Here is a 21,193-nt window from a genome sequence, read left to right as displayed (position 1 = left end):
TTTCCTACTATTATGCTTAAAAGGTAATATGGGGGTATAGCTCAGAGGCAGTCTTTGCCTAGCCTGCCTGAGACCCTAGGCTCAATCTCCAGCAACACACACACACACACACACACAGTATGCAAAAATATTTGTATATCGTGCATCTTGCTCACCCGAATGTAGCCCAATAGCCGTTTTACTCTTTTGTACACTAACACCAGAAGGCGGGGTCAAGAAACGGGGTTCAAGGGCCAGGGATTTAGCTCAATGGTTTCGCTGCCTGTTGCGCAAGTGCAAGGACCTGAGTTTGATCCCTGATACAAAAAAAATGGGGTTCTACCTCCATTAATCTCTTCTCTCGGTTACTTTCAGTGTACAATCGTATCTTCTACTACATAGAAAAGCTCAAGAATTCTCTTAAAAATGTCTTCTCCATCTCTGAATGTTTTCAACTTTTTCTTCCTTCACTCTTCTTCCGGCCTCACCAGGCACGTCCTTGAGCCCGCTTCCTTTTGCCTACCTGCAGGTCTTGTTCTGTCATTTCACTTCTTAAATTATTAGTCTGTCCTTGTTCTCTGCTTCACTCTCATCTGCCTGCTAGATTATAATATATTTTCCAATATTTCCTTCAACTATAATTTTGGTTTTCCTTTTTCTTGCCATTTATTAAGGAAGCCTTTCTCCACTGATTGAAAAAGAACTTCTATCAGATACAAAACCTCTATGGGTAGGTGGGACTGGGTCTATTCTATCTCACTGACCTACTTCTATTTCTATATTAACAACATACATTTATTTATTTATCTATTTATTTATTTATTTTGGTACCGGGGATCGAACTTTGGTCCTTGCGCTTGCGCAGCAGGCAGTGAAACCACTGAGCTAAATCCCCGGCCCAACAACATACTTTTAAATTACTACAGTTTCTATTTTGAAATGTTTATTCTTTTTCTTTTACTACCCTTGCAATACTTTTCTCACTAATGAATTTTATAGTCAGCCTATCATGGAATAAAATCCTTGAATCATTTTTTTAGAATTGTATTGAGTTTATAGATTATGTTGGGAAGAGTTAAGATCTTTACAATAACTATTCCCATCGAGTAGCATATTCTCTTCATACAGATTTTGTATATTTGTTAAATTTATTCTTAATTATTTTACAGTTTTCCTGAGTATTATTAATAGATGTTTTCTCTAAGTGATATAGATGATTTCTCTAGGAAATGTAGAAAAGTGTATTTGACCTCTATGGGCTACATTATGCAATATTATTCTTAGTGTTTTGTTGATTTTTCACTTGATTATCTTAGTTTTTGGGTATGACAATTATTGCATCTAAAAATAATGATGGCGGTTTTCCTCTCTGAATACTTATACTTTTCTTTTCTTCCCTATAATTCTTATATATCTCTTATTGCTTTAATTCATTTGCTAGGTTTGCCAGAACAATACTGTGTAAATAACTAGTAAAAGAGAGAATTCTTCTCATGTTCTTAACAATAATAGGAATTCTCCAAGGCATGATGATCACTGTAGGTTCAAGTAGATAAACTTCATTGAGAACATTTCCCTTCATTTCTAGCTTTCTAGAATTTGGGTGGTTGTTACTATTTAGGGAAATGTTAATCAAATGAGATTTAGAAATATATTTATTTTGCCCCTGTAATCTATTAGCATAGTATAATATATTAATAAATATCCTAATATGGAAGTATAGAATGGGTCAGGACATTTTTTCTTTTTTTCATGTCCTGCAAGTGATGAATAACATGAGCAATATTCATACTTAAAGTCTTAGTAGAATTCACCCATAATCCCACCTGGACTTGGTGCCCTTTTGGGGGTAGATTTTTGATGATCTTTTCCATTTTTCCTTGGTATTTTTCTTCTGTTTTTTTCTTACTTTCTAACTCTTTTTGAATAAATTTTAATAATTTGTGTTTTCCTAGAAACCTGCCCATTTTGCCTAGATTTTAAACTGTGTTATATAAAGTTGTTCAGTCCTTTCCGATTTAAATTCTTTTCTTGTTATTCTTCCTTTCTCATTCTTAATGTGATTTATGTTTCTTTATGTTTCTTGGTCGAATTTCTTTTACAGATTTTTTGAGAAAATGTTTCCTTTTATTGATTAATTCTTTTTTTTTTGGTACCGGGGATCAAACTTGGGTCCTTGCACTTGCACAGCAGGCTGCAAAACCACTGAGCTAAATCCCTGGCCCTTGATCAATTCTTTTAAATTTCATTTATTCTGCTTACTTTTATAAACATCTCCATTTTCCTAGATTTATTTTATACAATACTCCTTTTTCCTGCCTTCTAGTTAGGAATATTTAGTTTATTGATTTTTGAACTTTTTTCCTTAATAACATTTTTTAAGACTATAGAGCTGGGCTGTTGCTCAGTGGTAGAGCAGATGCTTTTCAAGTACAAGGCCCTGGATTCCACCTCCAGCACCAAAGAACAAACAAAACCTCAATTACGCTGGAAGCAGTAGCACAAGCTTGTAGTCCCAGCTACTAGGAAATTGAGGCATTAGATCACTTGAGTCCAGGAATTCGGGGCAGTCTGGTCAATATAATAAAATCCTATTTCTTCTTAAAAAGGGAAAGAGAAAGTTTTCCCAAGTACTGATTTAATTGCATTATGTTGGCTTTCATATATTGTTTCTTACTATTCACTTGTAAATTATCAGTAATTTCCATTTTATTTCCTATTATACTGGAAATTATTTAGATGAGTGTTGGGTAAAATATATGTTCATATACACATGTACTTTATACATAAGAATCTTGTTAATTATTCATATATTTTAAGTTCACCCTCTTTCAATGTTTGCATAACAATTATTTCCATGAAATCACAGCTCTTAAAACTATAAGGGACCGCAACATCATTGTATCTAGATAAGCAAGGTATTGTTATCCTTGGTATAGTTGAAGTCCCAGAAAGACAAGTGATTCACCAAAGGATACACAGCTACTGGACAGCAAATGGGGACTGGAGCCCAGGACTTTGGAGTGAAATTGTAAACAGGATGCCAGTCAGGCATTCATCATGCTTCTTGTCTGAAGACAAGCCACGTTAATAATATAGATCAGTACTCTATGCAAGAACTGTTGCCACTAGTTAGAATGCTGACTATATAGCCCAGAAGATCCCTGTTTGTTTATGTTTACTCAGAGAAGTAGAAGGTGAAATCTTCAAGTTGGAGATGCTACTTGAAGATGTTAAAGAGAAAATTGATGAAAGCAAATATACTTCAATTCTCTCTCTTCCTGTGAATTCTCCAACCATCCCAGATGACTTGGCATCTACATTCTCTTCATCCTCAAATGAGGTAATACAGAAACCTGAAGCCTAATTTTGGGCCAGGAAAAGTGGTGTTTATGCATGTGTAGACTCCTAATGCATGGATTTGCTGAATTCTATTTCAATATTCTGTGAAAACATAACTTTCCAAAGTTCCATGAATCATATTATTTAAAACAGAACCATCTTTTAATAACTGGAAGCTATTTCAAATGTTGGTTTTTGAAACATCTTATTAGTTTGGGATGTAGCAATGCAATTTAAACTGATAAACCACAGAAGAGCTATTTCTTCTGGATGAATAGCAAAACTTTTCTGGATTGTGCCTGGAAAAAATCTTCTTAATAGTTTTGTACTCCATCTTCTAAATAAAGAATAGCACACTAAGTGAAGTAATTTCCACTGAATCCACTGTCACATTTTCCTTCTCTCAAGTGAAATTCTTTTTGGATTATCTTTATATACAGGATTGGGAATTCAAATCAATCACCACCATCGTTCTACATGTTTTGTTTTTGTAGGCTGAACTATCAGAACATTTCAGACTAAATTCAAATTCAATTTGGAGAGACGGAATCATCTAAATAATTACCTTAAATTGACCTCATAGTTTCATACTATATTTGAAGACATAACCTGAGGCTGATATTCAAAACTTAAATGAGGTTTTTGTTCAAGCTATGGGAAAGATGAGATTATATAAATGTTAGCTCTTCCAAAGAAGCATGTTTAACTCCTCCAAACACTTGGTTGCCTGGCAAAATCTCATTCATTTGAGGACCGGGTTCAGAGGTAGGGTGTTTTTGCACCCTTGGTAGCCAGCTCCCACCTCAGGCAGAATTCTTTGCCCTACCTTTGTGTTCCTACAGGACTGGGTCTCATTTGTCTCTGTGCCTCGGTACTCATCTCTGTACCTTGAACATCTGACTGAATGCCTCTTACCATGAAGGCTCCATACAGGGATCCCAGAGCCACTGAAGACCTAAGTGATCAATGTTTCACAATAAATCTCCAAGGTTCATGGCTTATCATATTGCTAGGCCCGAACTGCACTAGCTTGAGGTGGTGTGAGGGAGTCTGATGAGTCATCATGGCCATCCACCCAGCAGCTCCCTCAGGTCTAGATTTGCACTTCTCTCCCTGGTCCCAGTTCACAGCAACTGTTGTGAAATAAGAATTCTAGGGCTGGGGATTTAGCTCAGTGGTTCCGGCACCTGCCTCACAAGTGCAAGGTCCTCAGTTCAATCCCCGGTACCTAAAAAAAAGTCTCTAGTTTCTCTTTCTTTATGGCTGAGTAGTACTCCATTTTATAAAAAAAACCACATCTTCTTTATCCAGTCTCCAGTTGATGGGCAATTGGGCTGCTTCCAAGCTTTAGCTATTACAAATTGTGCACATATATCACTGTGGTATGATTCTTTTAATTCTTTTGGGAAGATACCCAGCAGGGGAATAGCTCGGTCAAATGGAACTTCTAATCCTAATTTTTTGAGGTAGGGAGACATATACTTAACAGACAGAATTAAATATGAATATAGAAAGCCAAAAGTGTGATGCAGGAGTAATACATTCCATGTGACTCTGGAGCCAGACTGCCCGTGTTCAAAGACTGGCTCTGTCACTTACCAGTTTTATGATCTTGGGGAAGTTAGGCAACCTCCTCTGGATAATGGGGACAATAATGCCTACCTCCTGGTGTTATGATATTTAAATGACTCTATATAAAGGTCTTACAGCAGGGCAGGCTCACGGTAAGCACTTTGCCTGGGTGTTAGATGTCATAGAACTGGAGCAAGGTAAGCGTGGGAGGGCAGCGTTACTAAGGGAGAAGTGGCTGGAGGTGAATCTGAGCTGAGTCCTGGGTTGAGGCAGCTGAAGAAAGGGGAGTCCTCTGGGAAGGATATGTGCCTGAGGGTCCTATAGGAATCCTGACCTGATTTTGAGTCACTTCCCATGGTGCAGCAACTCTGTGACTCTGGTTTTCGTGCAGCTGCCCCTGAGTGACTGAGGGACCCAGCGACTGAGGGACCCAGCTGAGAAGCTCAGACCTGCTGGACCAGGCTGGGAGTAACTCTAAGGCAGAGTCCCAGGGGCAGTAGGGGAGCAAATGGGGAGCAAGAGGCCTAGTGGCCACACACCATCCCTCCAACATCACACCTTAGGGCCCAGGAGCACCACAGGAAATTCCCAGTGACTTCACCAGTTAATGAGAAGCCAAATAATCCCCCAAAGTGGGCCTCCCAGGTTGCTCAAGAGTTGATTCTAAAATGCAAATTTGCCTTTTATTTACTTTTTATTTTTGTACTGGGGATCGAACTCGGGACCTTGTGCTTTCGAGGCAGGTGGTGGAACCACTGAACTACCCCCCCACACACCCTGGCCCCTTATTTATTTACTTTTAAACTTCTCACCTAAAGGTAGGGGTGAGGCTGCCCAGGACCAGCCAGACCAAGTGGACATTGGGCTGTCTTCTGATTGCAGGACAACATCCTGTGACCTGGTTCTGGGTTCATTCTGTTAATTACTTGAATGTGATTATGAAACTGGCATCCTCAAGAACCCTTTGTGCTTGTGTATGAACCTAGGGCCTCTCCACGCTGAGCCCCAGCTCTGACATTAAGCTACCTCTCACCCCAGGCTCTTAGACTCATTGCACCAGTGTTAGTGCTGGTGACGTTTCCTACTTTTTCACGTCTCAGCAGAAACTGGGTTGGTGTTGTTGGACCTAGGCCAGGGCTTCTTTCGCTTCACTGTGCCTAGGAATAGCCTGCAATCTTTTCACAATGCAGGCTCTGATTCCCTGGGTCTGGGGTGAGCCTGCAATCCTGCATTTCTCACCAGCTCCAAGGTGCTGCCCAAGCTGCAGGTGCTGGTTCAGAGACCACCCTTGGAGTAGCAAGGATTCTAGAGATTATTTTGTTATAAATGAATTGGAAATACTGGGATTAAAGTCCGTGGATCTAGAATGATAGCAATATTATAAGGAGGTTTACAGTTTGCTGGTCTAGACTTTTTTGTAGGGGACAAATAGCCTTGGAAGGTGAGACTTGCCAGGGCAGATGATAAGTAGTATTAAAGATCAGTCCTCCATAGAAGGCATCTCCGCTATTCTGCTAATGCAAATCTGTTTTGAATGTCAATTGCAAGGGAATACTATAAGCTTAGCGGTGATAAAAGAAAACACAGGTAGAAATGGAGGGAAAGAATTCCTTTATTTTTAAAATTATAAATGTGATACTTATTGCCACAGAAATTAGATAATAGAGAAAAGTATAAAGAAGAAAATTTCCCTGAGAAAAATTTTTGCTAATTTTTTATTGTATATACTTACAGTCTTGGTTTTAAAAAATTGGGATAATGCCATAGTTTTATTTTGTGGTTTACATTTTCTATTTATTTATTTATTTTTTTGGTACCGGGGATCAAACTCGGGTCCTTGCGCTTGTGGGGCAGGCAGCAGAACTACTGAGCTAAATCCCTGGCCCTACATTTTCCATTTAACATTGTGGGCATCTCTCTACATCACTTGGAATAAAGTGTCAGCTTCATTTTAATGAGTACTTAAAATAATGTACATACCTCCACTCTATCTCCTGTATGCCAGGGGTATATTTCATTATATGGACATAGTATGTACTCTGATTCATTTAAACGATCTTTTATTGAAGGACTAATTTTTTTCCAGGCCTTTGATATTATAAACATGGTTTCAAGTAACTGCATTTACCTGCAAACTTTTGCCCACAGTTGATTATTTCCTTAGAATAAAATTCTAGCATTCCAGTTAATGGCTCAGAGGGAACATAGTGAACATTCTGATAAAGTGGCCGTTAGGAAGGCAATACCAGTTTATGGAGCCCCACCAGGGCAGGGGAAAGTCAGTGTCTCCAACTGAAGTCCTCCCTAGATACTGTTTTATTTTTCCTCCATCTTTGCTAACATGGATATCTCATTGTTTCTATCTATGTTTGACTATTTGTGAAATTCAGTCTATTATCATTTGTTTTTCGGCCGAACCTCCAACAATGTTTAACTTATGTTTGCAAAGCTGAAACCACAGTTAATGTTTTTTAAAGGCAGACAACAGAAAATATGAAGAGCAAATCATGTTCAGTGTTGAAATCTTTATTCTATCAAGTGTTCTAAATGAACAAAGGAGCAAAATTAGGGTTAAGAACACAAGCATAGGACCACATTTTTAAGGTTCAAACCCAGCTCAGCTACTTACTCTTACTGTCCTTGACAATTTACCTAAATTCTCTGCGCCTCTGATTATTCATTATTAAAATGCAGACAACATGCCAGGATGGTAGGAAGTAATAAAAAAGACTATGTAAAGAACACCTATTAGCACAAAAGGAATAATCAACAAATACTGTAGTTGTATCAATCAATAAAAAATTACCAAAGCCCTCCAAAAAACTAATGGGCAAAAAACTAATGGGCAAAAAATAGGAATTAAAAGTCACATATAGGAGAAATACAACCAATAAATAGCATAAGGAGAAATTGTTTTCCTTTAATAGCACAACTTTAATTAACACACACCTCTCCCTTAAATTAAGAAAAGCATTTCCAAGTGATAATTCTGTGTACTGTGAACTGAACCATCCACATCGTTGGTGGCCGTGTGATCTGTGAAACTGGAGGAAAGCAATTTGACAAAACGTGTCCTCAAACAAACAAGTCTATGACCTTTGGCCCAGATGTTTCCTAGGGGAAGTAATTAAAATGAGGAAAAAGTTCTGTGTTCAATGATATGTATGCCAGCATTGTTTATAATGGCAGGAAAAGTACATTTATTTTCTATTTAAACGAGGCATAAGAGCACAGTCAGAAATACGTGGTGGGAGCTGTCAGCTCTTTCGGTGCAGCAGTAGAATTATTTTGTGTTAAAAAGGGACATACAGTCAGTCGTGTAGGACATAGGCAGTCCCTAAACCTTGTTTTAATTCATAGTTGAATATATTTCTTTCAAAAAGCTTTTAGAACTCAACCGCTGGTGAGATTGATCTAAAAATTACCTTGCTGGCTGGGGGTGTGGCTCAGTGGTAGAGCACTTGCCTAGCCCTAGCACTGCAGAGCAAAAATAAAATATCTTTCTAAATCTGTTCATGCTCTGGTGGAGGGTGGAGTTATTTGAAACTAAGGGAAAGAAAAAAGGAAAAGTATTTTCTCATTTGCGCCCAGATTTTAAAATCTGGTGGAGAAAAGAAGCACAGCCAGGACTGAAGCTTCTCGTCTTGAAGCTCAGGCCATGAGAAGCCCAGGCCACGCTGAGCGACATCAGCATTAAGCATGGGCTCTTTGTCTTCCTCCAGTTCCCGGCCCTCCTCTGTCGCCCCTTGTGTAAGAGGCGCTTAGCAAAAGCCTCCTGTCCTCCCGGCAGTGAGTCAGCCTGGCCTGTGCTGCAAGCTGGGCTCTGCGAGTGCAGCCTCAGGGATGAGTCACATCCTCCATCGCAACCACCTCTGTGTGTTTTGTGGTGCAGGAGGACCCCGGCGGCGGCGCGTCGGGAAGGCAGGAGCATGCGGAGACGGTGGCACCGAGTCCAGGCTGTGCCTTCTGCCGCCGACTCCTGGAATGGTGAGGGCTTCCTGCTGCTGCATTCCCAGAATGGATGGGGAGGTGGTCTCGGGATAACACCAGGCAACAGTTCATGGAAACACTGGCCAGTGCGGGGTGGGGGGGCCGCACAGATCCCACTGGCAGTCATTCTTTAGCAGTGGTTTATTTATGAGGGAGAAAATCAAAACCCCTAGGGAATTTTAAAGTAATGCACTGGTCTCTGCCCCAGCTACCACGGAAGCATCTCCATGAGTGCAGCTCTGGTAGGACCCAGGGTTTAAATCTTTGCAGGTGATTCTGTTAAGTACCATGTGGGGAAGAAGTTACAGCACAAGAGGGCTCTGTTTGAGCCCTGCTGAGATGGGGGATTCTTATTCTCCGCAGTAGACCAGCTTCCTCCATCACTGCTCTCTGAGCTGAGCAAAAGCCTTCCCTGTTGGGTCCCACCTGCCCCAGTCCCCCCAGAAAAGCCTCCATTCCTCCTCTCAGGGTTGATTTCCTTATATTCCTAATCAAGAAATCTCCCAGAGCTGATGCTATAAATTGTATAAAATCCTAAGGAGACACCTTGAGCGCTTTTGGATCAACTGTTAGCCCACATGGCTTCAGAATCATTTGTAGCTTCTATCAGTAGTGAGAGGCGCCACCTCCCAGCTCTCGGTGGACTAAACAAAGCTTGGCTAATTTACCTTTGAAAGGTCAAGAGTCAAGCGGGGAGGAGCTGTTTGAAACTACTCTTAGAACTCTAAAGCTACAGAAGACAATGTCTGAAAGACTACATTTCCTGTTAGAAAGCATTTCACCATCAGAATGGGCACTTGTCATAAGTGTTTTATTGAGTTCCTGCCTTTAAAAAAAGAAACATCATGGAGTCTGCGATTACTGTGTCATCTGGTGTGGCCCACTGTGTCAAACCTCCCAGTCAATCCTAAGCGTTGAGCTCTCTGCTACAAGGCGGGTTCATGAAGCTTACTCAACCAGTCATCCCAGGCCTACTGTTTTTGTTTATTGAGTTAAAGCCTGGATTTGGATTTTTAAGAAGTTTTTAAAGTACAATAAAAATATGTTGAGGCTTTCTGTGGTGGCACACACCTGTAATCCTAGCTACTCGGGAGGCAGGAGGATTGAAAGTTTGAGGCTAGCTTGGGCAATTTACTGGGAATCTGTCTCAAAATTGACATTTAAAATTAAAACATTTTGAGTAAACATTTAAGGTACTGAATGTTTTTCTTCCAAATTCCTAGTCCAGATTCTACAGAACCACTGAAATACCAAGATAGAGGTATCAATGTTCCAGACTAAATGTTCTCTCTCTCTCTCTCTCTCTCTCTCTCTCTCTCTCTCTCTCTCTCTCTCTGACTGGGTCTTGCTATGCAGTTCAGGCTGACCTTGAACTCACTATGTAGCCCAGGCTGGCCTCAAACTTGTGGGGATCCTGCTGCCTTGGCATCCAGAGTGTGGAGTGCTGGATTACAGGCATGTGTCACCACACCCAGCTCAAAGTACTCTTTTATAATGGGCATGACAGAAATAAAAGCACAACCGAGTGATTCCCTGGTGGGGAGTGATGAGATAGAATTTACAAATTGCAATCTGTGTAAAGCACGCAATTCCTGAGGAATTGTTAACTGAAGGGAGGGCTATGCATATCCTCTTTAATTGGATAGACGATCAGATAGCTCTCTGATGGGGGATGTATTCTTTTATCCACTTTGCTGATAAGTAATACAGATCTGTCTAAATGTAAAGATGCTAAATGTAACAACATTTAGATCCTTTTATATTATTTTTGATGGAAACGCTGCATTTAAACATATACTTTAGCTACTTTGACGTGTTGAAAAACAGCCTTCTCCAGTAGAACTGCCCTTGGCTGTTATTTTTGGACCAAAGATTTTAGAGCACAAAGGAATTTAAAAGAACAGAACAATTCATGTATTGGACTGCACTCGCTTGACTGAGTTCCAACTTTTCCACTTTGGAGAGCAGATGTTTGAATGCTGCAGAGGCGGAGGGTGGAGACAGAAAATGAAGTGTGAGAAAATATGTGACTCAGAAGGAGAGCGTATTTTTCCAAGAGGAAAGGGCCTGGCTTCCCAGTTTCCAACTCCACGAACCCCAAGCCGGTTCCCCTTCACACACAGCCTCATCAGCACCAGCAATACCACAGGTCCAGGCTCAGCTGGGCGTGCGTGTTTGTTGAGCTCTGCCTCCTCCAGTTCATACCCAGCCAGGGAAACTGTCAGTCTCTCTCGTGCCAGAATGCGCAACTTTCCCTGGGGGCTATTACTTTATCCCAGGGGCTGAGCAAGAGCTTAGTTAAGAACTGTTACTAATTACAATTCCTTTAGAGGAATAGAGTGTCTGCGAAGGAGGGAGACTGGTGCACACAGGTTGAAGTCGCTCGATAAATGCCATTGTACTTGCTTCCTTCTGACGCCCCCTAGTGGCCCTATACTGTACAACTAAAATTACTCCAGGCTCTCTGCCTTAGCTCTGCAGATACCTGCAAAATCCCTTGTGGACTTTTTGGATACAGTCAGCTGTACTTAGAGAGCTGAAGCCATGTGATCCAGTACTGATGTATAGCATAGCTTCTTCCTCAATAAGAACTGATTTTTAGACACAGATATGAGGAATACAAATTTTTATAGTTCCATACTACACTACTACTATTTTCTACTTTGTGTATGATATAATGATGATTAAATATCATCATCTGTGGAACAAAACATTTATTTTTAAGTTCTATAAATATATTTTTATCAGGCCAAATTGTGCTGGATGCAATGTCACACAGAGAAACTTTCCAAAAGGACGGGGTGGGTATGGCCTCTTTGTTGAGGACAACGGGCCACTCCTACATTGTCCCAGGCTCTGATACAAGAAATTTAACATTTCAGTTTGCTATTGCTCTCATTAACTCTATTAGAAATGTACCATAATTTTATGAGATCTTATGCACTTCTTTCTAGGAAGCAAAAGATGGAAAGAAAAGGTCTCAGAAGGATCAACTGTGGCAGGTTTTCAATTGTCATTCATGAAAAGGCACTGCACCAAGATTCAACTCTCGGTAGGTTAAAGGGCTGGGGCTGTGGGTGCTCAGTCTTCAGTGTTCCTCTCTGTGGGTTCTGCTCATGATGGGCTCCAGCTTACTACCTGCTACTCCAATAGCACTGCCCTAGACCAGGGTGTTACGTTTTGGATTTTTTTTCCAAATGTACAGGATTAATAATTAAATGAAATGTGATTAAGTAGGGTGAAGTGCCATACCTGGTACTAGCCAGAGCTATAGGACTCCACAGAGCGAGTCAGGAGGTGCCCTCAACTCCCAATCATCCTCTTCGCAGCATGACCCATAACTGCACCTGGTAAGGTTACAGGCCATGTGGGCATTGCTGCCAACGTGTCTGTAAATGTTTCAAGGAAGCAAAGAAGGTAGATCTGGGAGAAGCCCAGAGGGCATGAAAGCATGGAACTCAATGATTTTAGTCATAAGATCCTTTCTCCAACGGTAGTTTAAGCAGAGAAACAGCCCCTGGCAGGGTCGTGCTAGGTGAGAGGTGGGCAGGAGAGGGTTGCCTGCTCAGGCAGCTCTTGAGATTGGAAATCACCTCATGAACCTGATCATCTTTTGAGCCCAACCTGTGAGGAAACTGGTGGCCAGAAAGCTGGCACAGTCACTTACATTCATCCTCCCTGTCACTCAGAGCCTGGCTTTCAGCTCAGCATGCTGTTAGGTCACACTTGTTCTAAGCTCACCTCTCCATAGCTGGTACATTTTCAAATAATAACAACAGGTGTCATGGATTGAATGCTTATTTTACCAGATGCTATATCAGAGTAGTCAAAGTGTGGTCAGAGGGTCTTGAGGTTTCCTGAAGACCTTTCAGAGAGGACACGAGGTCTTTCCTTTTTCTAGCAAGGCCAATATTACAATAGATTGATGGAGATGCAGCCACACAATCCAGCTGCCTGCTACTCAGCCAGATAAAGATATTTATCAAAACTTTAATGATGCTGTTCTCATTATTTTTCAGAAAATGTAGTTATTTTCATTAAAGCATTTTGTTAACATAAGGTTAATTTATAATTTTATTTATTCATTTTTTAGAGAGAGGGTCTCACTATGTTGTCCAGGCTACCCTTAAATGTCTGGACCGAAGAAATCCACCTGCCTCAGCCTCCTAAGTAGCTGAGAGTATAGGCATGCAGCAGCACACCTGGCTTCTTATTGTTATTGCTTAACAGATATAATAAAATGTTTCTTAAATGTCTCAGTTTAAGGCCGGGGATTTAGCTCAGTGGCACTGTGCCTGCCTTGCAAGCACAAGGTCCCGAGTTTGATCCCCAGTACAAAAAAAAAAAAGTCTCAGCTTAAAACTCTAAATAAAATCCTCAAACCTGTTTGTCTTGGGAAGATCTAAATGTAGAAATGATTTGCCATTTTTATATCAAAATGTCTCTCCCAGTCCATCTGCAGCTGCCTGAATGTTGTATGATAGCTGTTCTCCAATTCAGGGTTAGATTTCTACCCTAGGTCTCTAAAATGCTGTATGTTATGATATTTGGTAGATAAAGCCACATAAACATAAGCACTTTAGGGCCCTCAATTTTAATACTGTAAAGATTGAGAACTGTTTTCATGTATATCATTTATTACAACACCCTTGAAAGGTAGGAATTATTCTCTTTATTTCATAGATAAGGAAATGGAGGCTCAGAGAAATTGAGTCATGTGCCAGGGTCAAAAAGCTGGTGTATTACTTATCAATTGCTGTTAATAAAGTGTCCCAGAACTTAATGGCTCAAACTCATGAACATTATCTCACAGTTTCTGTAGACCAGGCCTTTGGGAGTGCCTTAGCAGGAAGGGTTGGGCTCAGAGTCTCTCCTGAGGCTGCTGGGAGAATGTCTGCAGAGACTGTGGTCATCTGATGGCCTTGTCCGGGTGGGAGGCCCTCTTCCAGGTGGGTCACACACTTGGCCTGTGGCAGGAGGTGTCAGCTCCTTGCCACATGAGCCCCTCTAATTGGCTGGTCGTGTGTCATTATGACATGGCAGCCGGCTTCCCTTAGAGCAAGTGATCTGAGGAAAGCACCAAGCTGGAAGACGCAATCTCTTGGATGGCCCAGTTTTGGATGTTTTATGCCATCATTAATACTTTGTCAGAAGTGAGTCACTAAATGCAGCCCAGGGTTATAGAGCGGGGAATTAATCTCTGTCTTTTGTTCTATATTTTTTGTTTTTTCTCCCCTCTATGGTGCTGGAGATTAAACTCAGGTTCTCCCCCCCCCCCCCCCCCCCCGGTACCAGGCATTGAACTCAGGACCTTGTGCCTTTAAGGCAGGCACAGTGCCACTGAGCTAAATCCCTGGCCCAAACCCAGGGTCTCTTGCATACTGGGCAAGTCCTCTACCATTGAACTCTACCCTCAGCCCCAACTCCATCTTTTCTTTTTTTCTTTTTTTTTTTTGGTACCAGGGATCGAACTCAGGTCCTTGCCCTTGCACAGCAGGCAGCGAAACCACCAAGCTAAATCCCCGGCCCCTAACTCCATCTTTTAAAGAGAATGTCAAAGGATTTGTGGATATATTTTTAACCATCAGAGTGGCAGAGCCAGACTTCAACCCCAGGCCTCCAAACTCATTCCACTTATGATACATGCGCCCCGGGCTGGCCCTGTGCTCCTTCCCACATTCTGGCCTCCCCTGGAGTCCTCCCTCCTCACTCGGCATCTATTTGTCCTCACCTCATCTTGAGGGCTTCATAGCAGAACTGTGGCTTACTGAAATGTCTCTCAGTTGTCAGAAGGGGACCCCAAATGTCACCCTTGCTGGGAACTCCCCTTGGCAACACACCTGAAGAGGTGAACACTGCGGTGCCTAGTGCACACCATGCACATTAAAACTCTTCTCTCCACGCCACATTTTATGACTATCCTCAAGAAACTCACACTTCCTTTGTGTAACCTGGGCTTTTTGAGGCTTTGATACAGGACCCGGCTTCTCTGATTCCAGCAGCGGACTGCAGCCTAATAAATGTGAGCATTGTGGCACTGAGAGTCAGAACTCCCGAAGAGTCTGCGGTAAAGACCCACGGGAAGGTGAGATGGACTTGGGGCCTCCAAAAGGCCTAAGTAGGGACAACTATTGTTCCCAGGCCATGAACTGTATGTTTAATCTTTTTTTTTTTTTTTTTCAGAATTTCATTATAAATACAACACCCCAGGACAGTATTACTTAAATCATAGCAGAAGGGGTACCTTTGTCCAGTTCTACTCTTTAGATGAAAATAAAAATTCTGCACCTCGTAAGTACAATCTCCTGCGTGATCCCATCTATGTGGGTAACCTTCTCCCTGTGTGGGAAACCCACAGGACACTGGCCACTGCTTCCTCTTGGAGAGCCCTGCCATCAACAATCTATGGCCAGGGTCTCCTGCACTTACCAGACACCTCCAAATTCAGCCCTGCACCTGGATGGCAAGAGGCTAAGCAGGGGCTGGGCATTATGAAAACCCAGGGTTAAAGAATTTGAATGTGTTTTAAGTGCTAAATGTGCTGTAAGTGCTTTAAGTGCAAGTCAGTAACACACCATAAATGAATGCTAGCTAGACAAATGACTGAATAATTGCCACTATTATTGTTATTTTTCACGATGGCCAAAACTTTAAATTTCTCCCTCCCAAAAGTCAGCATATAGAGAAATACTCCTTAGACATCATATTGCTAATTCTCAATGTAAAATTTGGCTATCTTTGAAAAAAAAAATCTCACAAACATTTATAAAAGTGACTAAGACATGGCTCCTCCCTGCAAAAGTTTCCAGTTGAGAGGAAGGGACTTATATTCAAATCAGGAAAGCACAAGGCAAAAATGTGAGCACTAAAAGCAAGGTCAAAGTGTGATATGGGAACATAAAGGAAGGAAGGATACACAGTACTTCCTGTTTCAGCCCTGAATGACAGTCATACTTAATTCCCTGACAGGGGCCATATCTTTCTTTCATCCCTTCAGAACTCCTTCCCTCTGGGGAGAGAGTACCAGGGAGAATGTTTCTCATCTTTCACAATTTCCAAGGCCCAAGACTAAAGAATGGTATTTACCTGAGTGATCTCAGTTGTGCCTCCCCTATCTACCTGCAGCTGACAAATCTATCAACTGTCAAAAAGTAACAGTCAGGGCCAGAGATTTAGCTCAGTGGTTTCACCGCCTGCTGCGCAAGCACAAGGACCTGAGTTTGATCCTCGGTACCAAAAGGAAAAAAAAGTAACAGTCACTAAGACTGCAGAAACCACAGGGAAAATTTCTTTATGATTTCCTCAGTCTTTGGGCCCATTATTCCAATACATGTGAGGAATGTAACTAAGTCACTGAAATGTGAACTTAGAAAAATGTATAGTGGCTAAGAGGGAGGCAGCTTTTCTTCACTGTTGATAAGGAACCTTCCAGCAATTGAAGCTGACAGAAATGGAATGGGCTATTGCAGGAGGCCGTGGGCACCATTTGGGAAGCAGTATGCTTTGACGTTGTAGATCTGGCCTAGAACTGGGCCCAATGGCCTTTGTCTCTTTTGGAGCTTCTATGTTTCCAATAAAACCTGAAGTTACATTTGGAGACTACCAAAGAATTAAGATTGAGCTTGTCAGTGCCTCTGTTCCTCATGGCTGAAGGCTAGGTGGTCAGCAGGACTAAATTTGGACTTTTTGGCTTCCAGCTTGCCTTCCATGTCTAAGGAACAATCTCTCCTAGTTTCCCTTGTCTGATGGGGCCGTCTAGAGGGGAGTGAAGCCTGGCTACAAGGCAGGAGACTTGGAGGGAGAAAGAGGAGAAGACAGAGAAGAGAGGGGGAAGATGGAAGAAGAAGTGGAGAAGAGGCCTTTGCAATAAAAAGGCAGATTTCCTGACCACTGAACTTGTCTCTCTTCCTTTTCCTGGTTTTCTTGTCTCCCATGGTGATTTTCCTGCAGTTTTCTTCTCTGTTTAGTCTGTATTTTCTGGAATTGCCCTAATAACACAGTTGTTAGTTTATGACTCTTAGAATCTTTGCTCCTAAAGTTGGAGAGGATTTCAGGAACCTATACCTAACCTCTTGGAAGTTGTTATCTGTCCATTTATATCAGATGAGGTAGCTGAGCCCACAGAAGTTGGACAGCACTCCAACAATGAGCACTCAGAGAATCTAAACTCCTGGCCTCTTTTCTGTTAATGAAACTCCTTTTAAATTGAATTTCTTTTCACGAATTTAGAATAGTTGATAGAAAATTCCTTGTTTTCTGTTACCTTTCTTACACAATTATCAAAATTTTAGAAAATATTTAATTCATACTGAGAAAGAAATGATATGTATCCACCATCTAGGGATTATTTTTGGTGCTCTGAATTTAATTATAGCTAACATTTTTCAGCTTGTTCAAAACCAAAACAGCTATGTTCCCAGAGAGTGAATTCACAATCCTCTCAAGATAAATGTGAGCCTGCACTAGGAAAGTAAGTATTCATTTATGATTAGTAGTAATAACAAACTGGTTGTTGTTGATCAGGTATAAATAATGTGCTTATTTGTGCATTACTGACCCAAGGTCACCTAGATCATAAATAGCAGAGCCATAATTTTAACCAAGCCCTTTCTAATACTTCAGTTATTCACTTATTCAACAAACATCTGAGTGTCAAATATAGGCTATTGTGCGAAGTATTGAGGATCCAATGACAAAGTCAACCACTCTGCCCTCATGGAGCTTGCTTTTTTGATAGAAGAGCAAAGTGATCTTTGCAAGTGTCAAGAAGGGAACATATAGAGTACTACTGACCTACTTTGGGGGTTCGCAGAAGCTGAGCTCCAATGCCTAAGTATGAATGAATCAGAGAGGAGACATGAGCATAGGAATAAAGGACATGCAGTCTAAGAAGCTTCCTGAAGGGGGAAGGTCAGGAACGGAGTGGCTGGAGCCCATAGGGAGGGCAGAGGATGAAGCTGGTGAGGTCAGATGGATGGGCAAGGCCAGCTGTGTAGGGGCTTGTCAGCTACAGGAAGGACTTCAGACTCTTAGGAATAATGGGAAGCCAAGGAATTTTAATATCAGGGAGTTTTGTAGTGTTTTAAAAGAGCACTCTAGCTATTGAGGAATGGGAAATGGACTAGAGAAGCCAAAGTAGGAGATCAGCATAGCAGAGTAAATAAACAGTTCAGGCTCTACAATCAGACTCCTTTAGACTGAATCCACTACACACTACCATAGCACAGTGTAGTTAAAAATGTGACCTTTGGATACTTCTTGGGTTTACATCTTTGGCTCCTGGGCATGTTACCCCTATGTCAAATGGGAGTAAAACAGTTCCAAATTCATTGGGAACTGAGTCAATACATAAAAGTACTGAGAATGGAACTTGGCTCATAACAAATGCTTGGCAAGTCATGGCTGTTATCAATACCGTTGAAAGTGGTGACTGATTGGATATTGGGAGAGGAGTCTGAAGCCCTTGCTCTTCTCACGGGACCACACTACCACACCATGCCTATTTTTTTATTACATAGGGCCCCTGATGCAGAATCATCTCTCACTTTGAGGAGAGATCAATGTACTAAACGGAAGATCTAATTAATGTTAGTGTAGTAGAGGCCGAGGGATTAAGGGAGGCTCTGAAGTCACAGTATTGGAAGTGAGACTTTCTGAAGATGACACTGCTCACAAGTGTATGTAGCAAAATAATTTTAGCAGAGGGATAAAGTGAAGGTAGCTGCATGATAGACCTGCAAACAGGCAAGTACTTGTGGCAGCCCTTAGGGCTAACTACTCATGGTTGTGAAAAGCTTAACTCCCAGGATTCACAAAGACTATGTGACTAGACCCCCTACAGCTATGCGGTGTACAATCTGGACAACTCAGTGGCCCTGGTGACTCCCCCCACACCAAGACAGAGTTGTAGTTACGGGGTAGTCTAGGGGAGCCTGCTCACCTAAAGGAGCTTCTATTTTTGCTTTGTAAGTTCACTGGTCCTAGAATGAGCTCAACCCAAAATGCTTACAACTGACAGTTTTTTGTGTACATTTATTTTATAAACAGTGCAAAACAGCATGTTGGCCCCCAAATAATGAAAAATAAATAAAAGTTGTTGTTGGGAGTCTTGCCTTTTTTGTTGCTAAGAAAAAGACCCATTCTGGAAGGACATACCATCTTGGTCATGGCAACAACCTTATTTATTTATTTTGGTACCAGGGATCAAACTCAGGACCTTGTGCTTGTGAGGCAGGCAGCAGCACCACTGAGCTAAACCCCTGGCAACAACCTCATTTTGAAGCTCAGCCCCATAGGCCTATGAGAGCTATGAAAAGGCTGTGTGTGCTTGAGTCCAGACACCTGATCAGACAGAGCCACATGAGCTGAGCTGAACAGGAGGGTGTGCTTGAGGGTGCTTTACACAGGACCAACATGATTTTGCTTTCCAGAAGAAATCTAAAGACTTTTATGACCTGCAGCGCAGATCCTGCAATCCTCCCTCCCCATTTCCAGTCCTGCAAGATTTCTGGAAGCAAATCCTTGTGTGACTTCAATAGCATTGAAAAAACAGAATCTAAGGTGAGGACTTAGAAAAAAAACTTAGAGAATCCTTGCAGCTTATATGTTTGGTTTGAAGGACCACAAACTGCTAGCTTTTAAGTCCTGAAAGTCTGGAATTAAGAAAATGCTCTGATAAAAACAATTTGTGCTCGGCATTAACATAAAGCCTTAGCAGCCACATGGTTTGTATTATTCCTAAATTGGTTTCAAAGGAAATGGCCTGGAGAAAGTGTTCTGTGGGTGGTGCCTCAGCTGTAGGATTTCCCCGGCCCAGGCTTAGAGGCCTGGAGTCTGTTCCAGTGACTGTGGTTAGGGCTGCCAGCGGTTTCCTATTTGGAACCACTAACACAGATCCCCAGGTCACTGTCAAATGTTTCCACACACATGCACTGTGTTCCTGCATGCCCTGTCCATGCTTATGGTCCCCAAACCCCCTTCAGTGTCCCCTAAGTTTTTTCTCTGCAGTAGACAAACATCCCAGCAGGTTGCTGACCTCACCCTCTGATTCATGCTCATCAATCACGTGCTGATCTTTTTTCTCTCCCTTTCCCTAACACATACATTCCATCTCAGACTGGTTTCCTAGGAAACTAATCCTCACAAACAGAAATAAACTGTGGAAAAAAGAGTGCTCCAAAAAATCCCATCTTGCAATGTTTAATAATGCGAGAAACCAATTATCAGAAACATTAGTAAGTTTGTGTAACTAAAATATGTGGACTTTTCCTCTGTAGATTTTAAACTCGGCCTTGGATCATGCCCTAAAGACAGCAACCATTTTGAAAGACACTACTGATCAAATGATAAAAGCAATTGCAGAAGACCTTGCCAAAGCACAGAGATGGAGGAATTGACTGAAATACTAGTTTGTCCTAAGGCAACCAAGGTTAAAAAGAAAAAAATATATGAAGAAAACTTGACCAACACAAAAGTATTTCACTTGTTACACAATTTGAAAGATGTCTTTTCAGAGGAAATACTAAAACCATAAAAGGGTAACACAAAGTATTTAAATGGAAAAAAAAGGATTTGATTCTTAAAACCAAAAGAAACCAAACCAAAACAATAAAGTTTACTTTTACCTATTACTCTGGGGAAAATTAAAGAACTACTCCCATACATTATTGGTGAAGTATAAATCGATGGAAACTTTTTGGAAGAAAATTTGTTAACAGAGATGTTCTTTGGCTTGAGATTTATATCCCAATGAACCCATAGTAAGTCGAAAATACTTTAAGTTGAAAATTCATTGAATAAACCTAACCTACTTCACATCATTGCTCAGCAAAACACTTAAGTGTCTGTTTCCTGTGTGACTTCATGGCTGTGGGAGCTGTGGGTGGCTGCCAGTGCCCAGCATCAGACGAGTATTATCTTCTGACCAGTGAATCCACCACTAGGAATTCACAGATGACTTAGTATTCCACTACATGTAGAAGAAGGGTCACTGTAACACTGATAGTAATACCCTCAAGGGAAACTAATCTTAAATACCCAGTATAAGGATTAGTAAATAATACTCTGCAACCAGTGATAAGAATGAGGCAGATTATCTATAAGACATTGAATACAAAAATACCTAACAATATACTCAGTGTGTCCTAACTTGTGTATATTTTATTATAGGGCATATATATTTTCTGAAAAGTTGCACAGAAATCTTAAAGAGACCTCTAGGAAATAAAACTGGGGGTTTTGAGAGAGGATGAATTTCAACTTTTCTCTTATTTTACTGTATGACATTCTTACAATATGATATTATAAAATT

General features: G+C 41.3%; 1 protein-coding gene across 4 annotated transcripts in view; it reads left to right on the top strand.

Annotated features, from left to right (window-relative positions):
- Aknad1 (AKNA domain containing 1) overlaps positions 1–21,193 on the top strand; it is a 39,947-nt gene extending 18,754 nt beyond the window's left edge. Inside the window, exons 6-12 of one of the 4 annotated variants that reach the window (XM_021265589.2) lie at positions 8,786–8,880; positions 11,838–11,935; positions 14,849–14,968; positions 15,067–15,174; positions 17,272–17,353; positions 19,314–19,443; positions 20,160–21,193. In XM_021265589.2, the coding sequence (XP_021121248.1) occupies positions 8,786–8,880; positions 11,838–11,935; positions 14,849–14,968; positions 15,067–15,174; positions 17,272–17,353; positions 19,314–19,443; positions 20,160–20,279 (753 nt within the window). In that variant the 3' untranslated portion in view covers positions 20,280–21,193. Of the gene's footprint in view, positions 1–8,785; positions 8,881–11,837; positions 11,936–14,848; positions 14,969–15,066; positions 15,175–16,580; positions 16,779–17,271; positions 17,354–19,313; positions 19,444–20,159 lie in introns of those variants that run through there. The other 3 variants (XM_021265596.2, XM_087213211.1, XM_021265595.2) reach the window with 3 other exon arrangements.

The sequence above is a fragment of the Heterocephalus glaber genome, unplaced genomic scaffold (assembly GCF_053883595.1).
Source record: "Heterocephalus glaber isolate CG9 unplaced genomic scaffold, H.glaber_assembly_v1.0 deba00001442, whole genome shotgun sequence".
Lineage (NCBI taxonomy): Eukaryota > Metazoa > Chordata > Mammalia > Rodentia > Bathyergidae > Heterocephalus > Heterocephalus glaber.
This window is presented reverse-complemented; position numbering and strand designations above follow the sequence as displayed.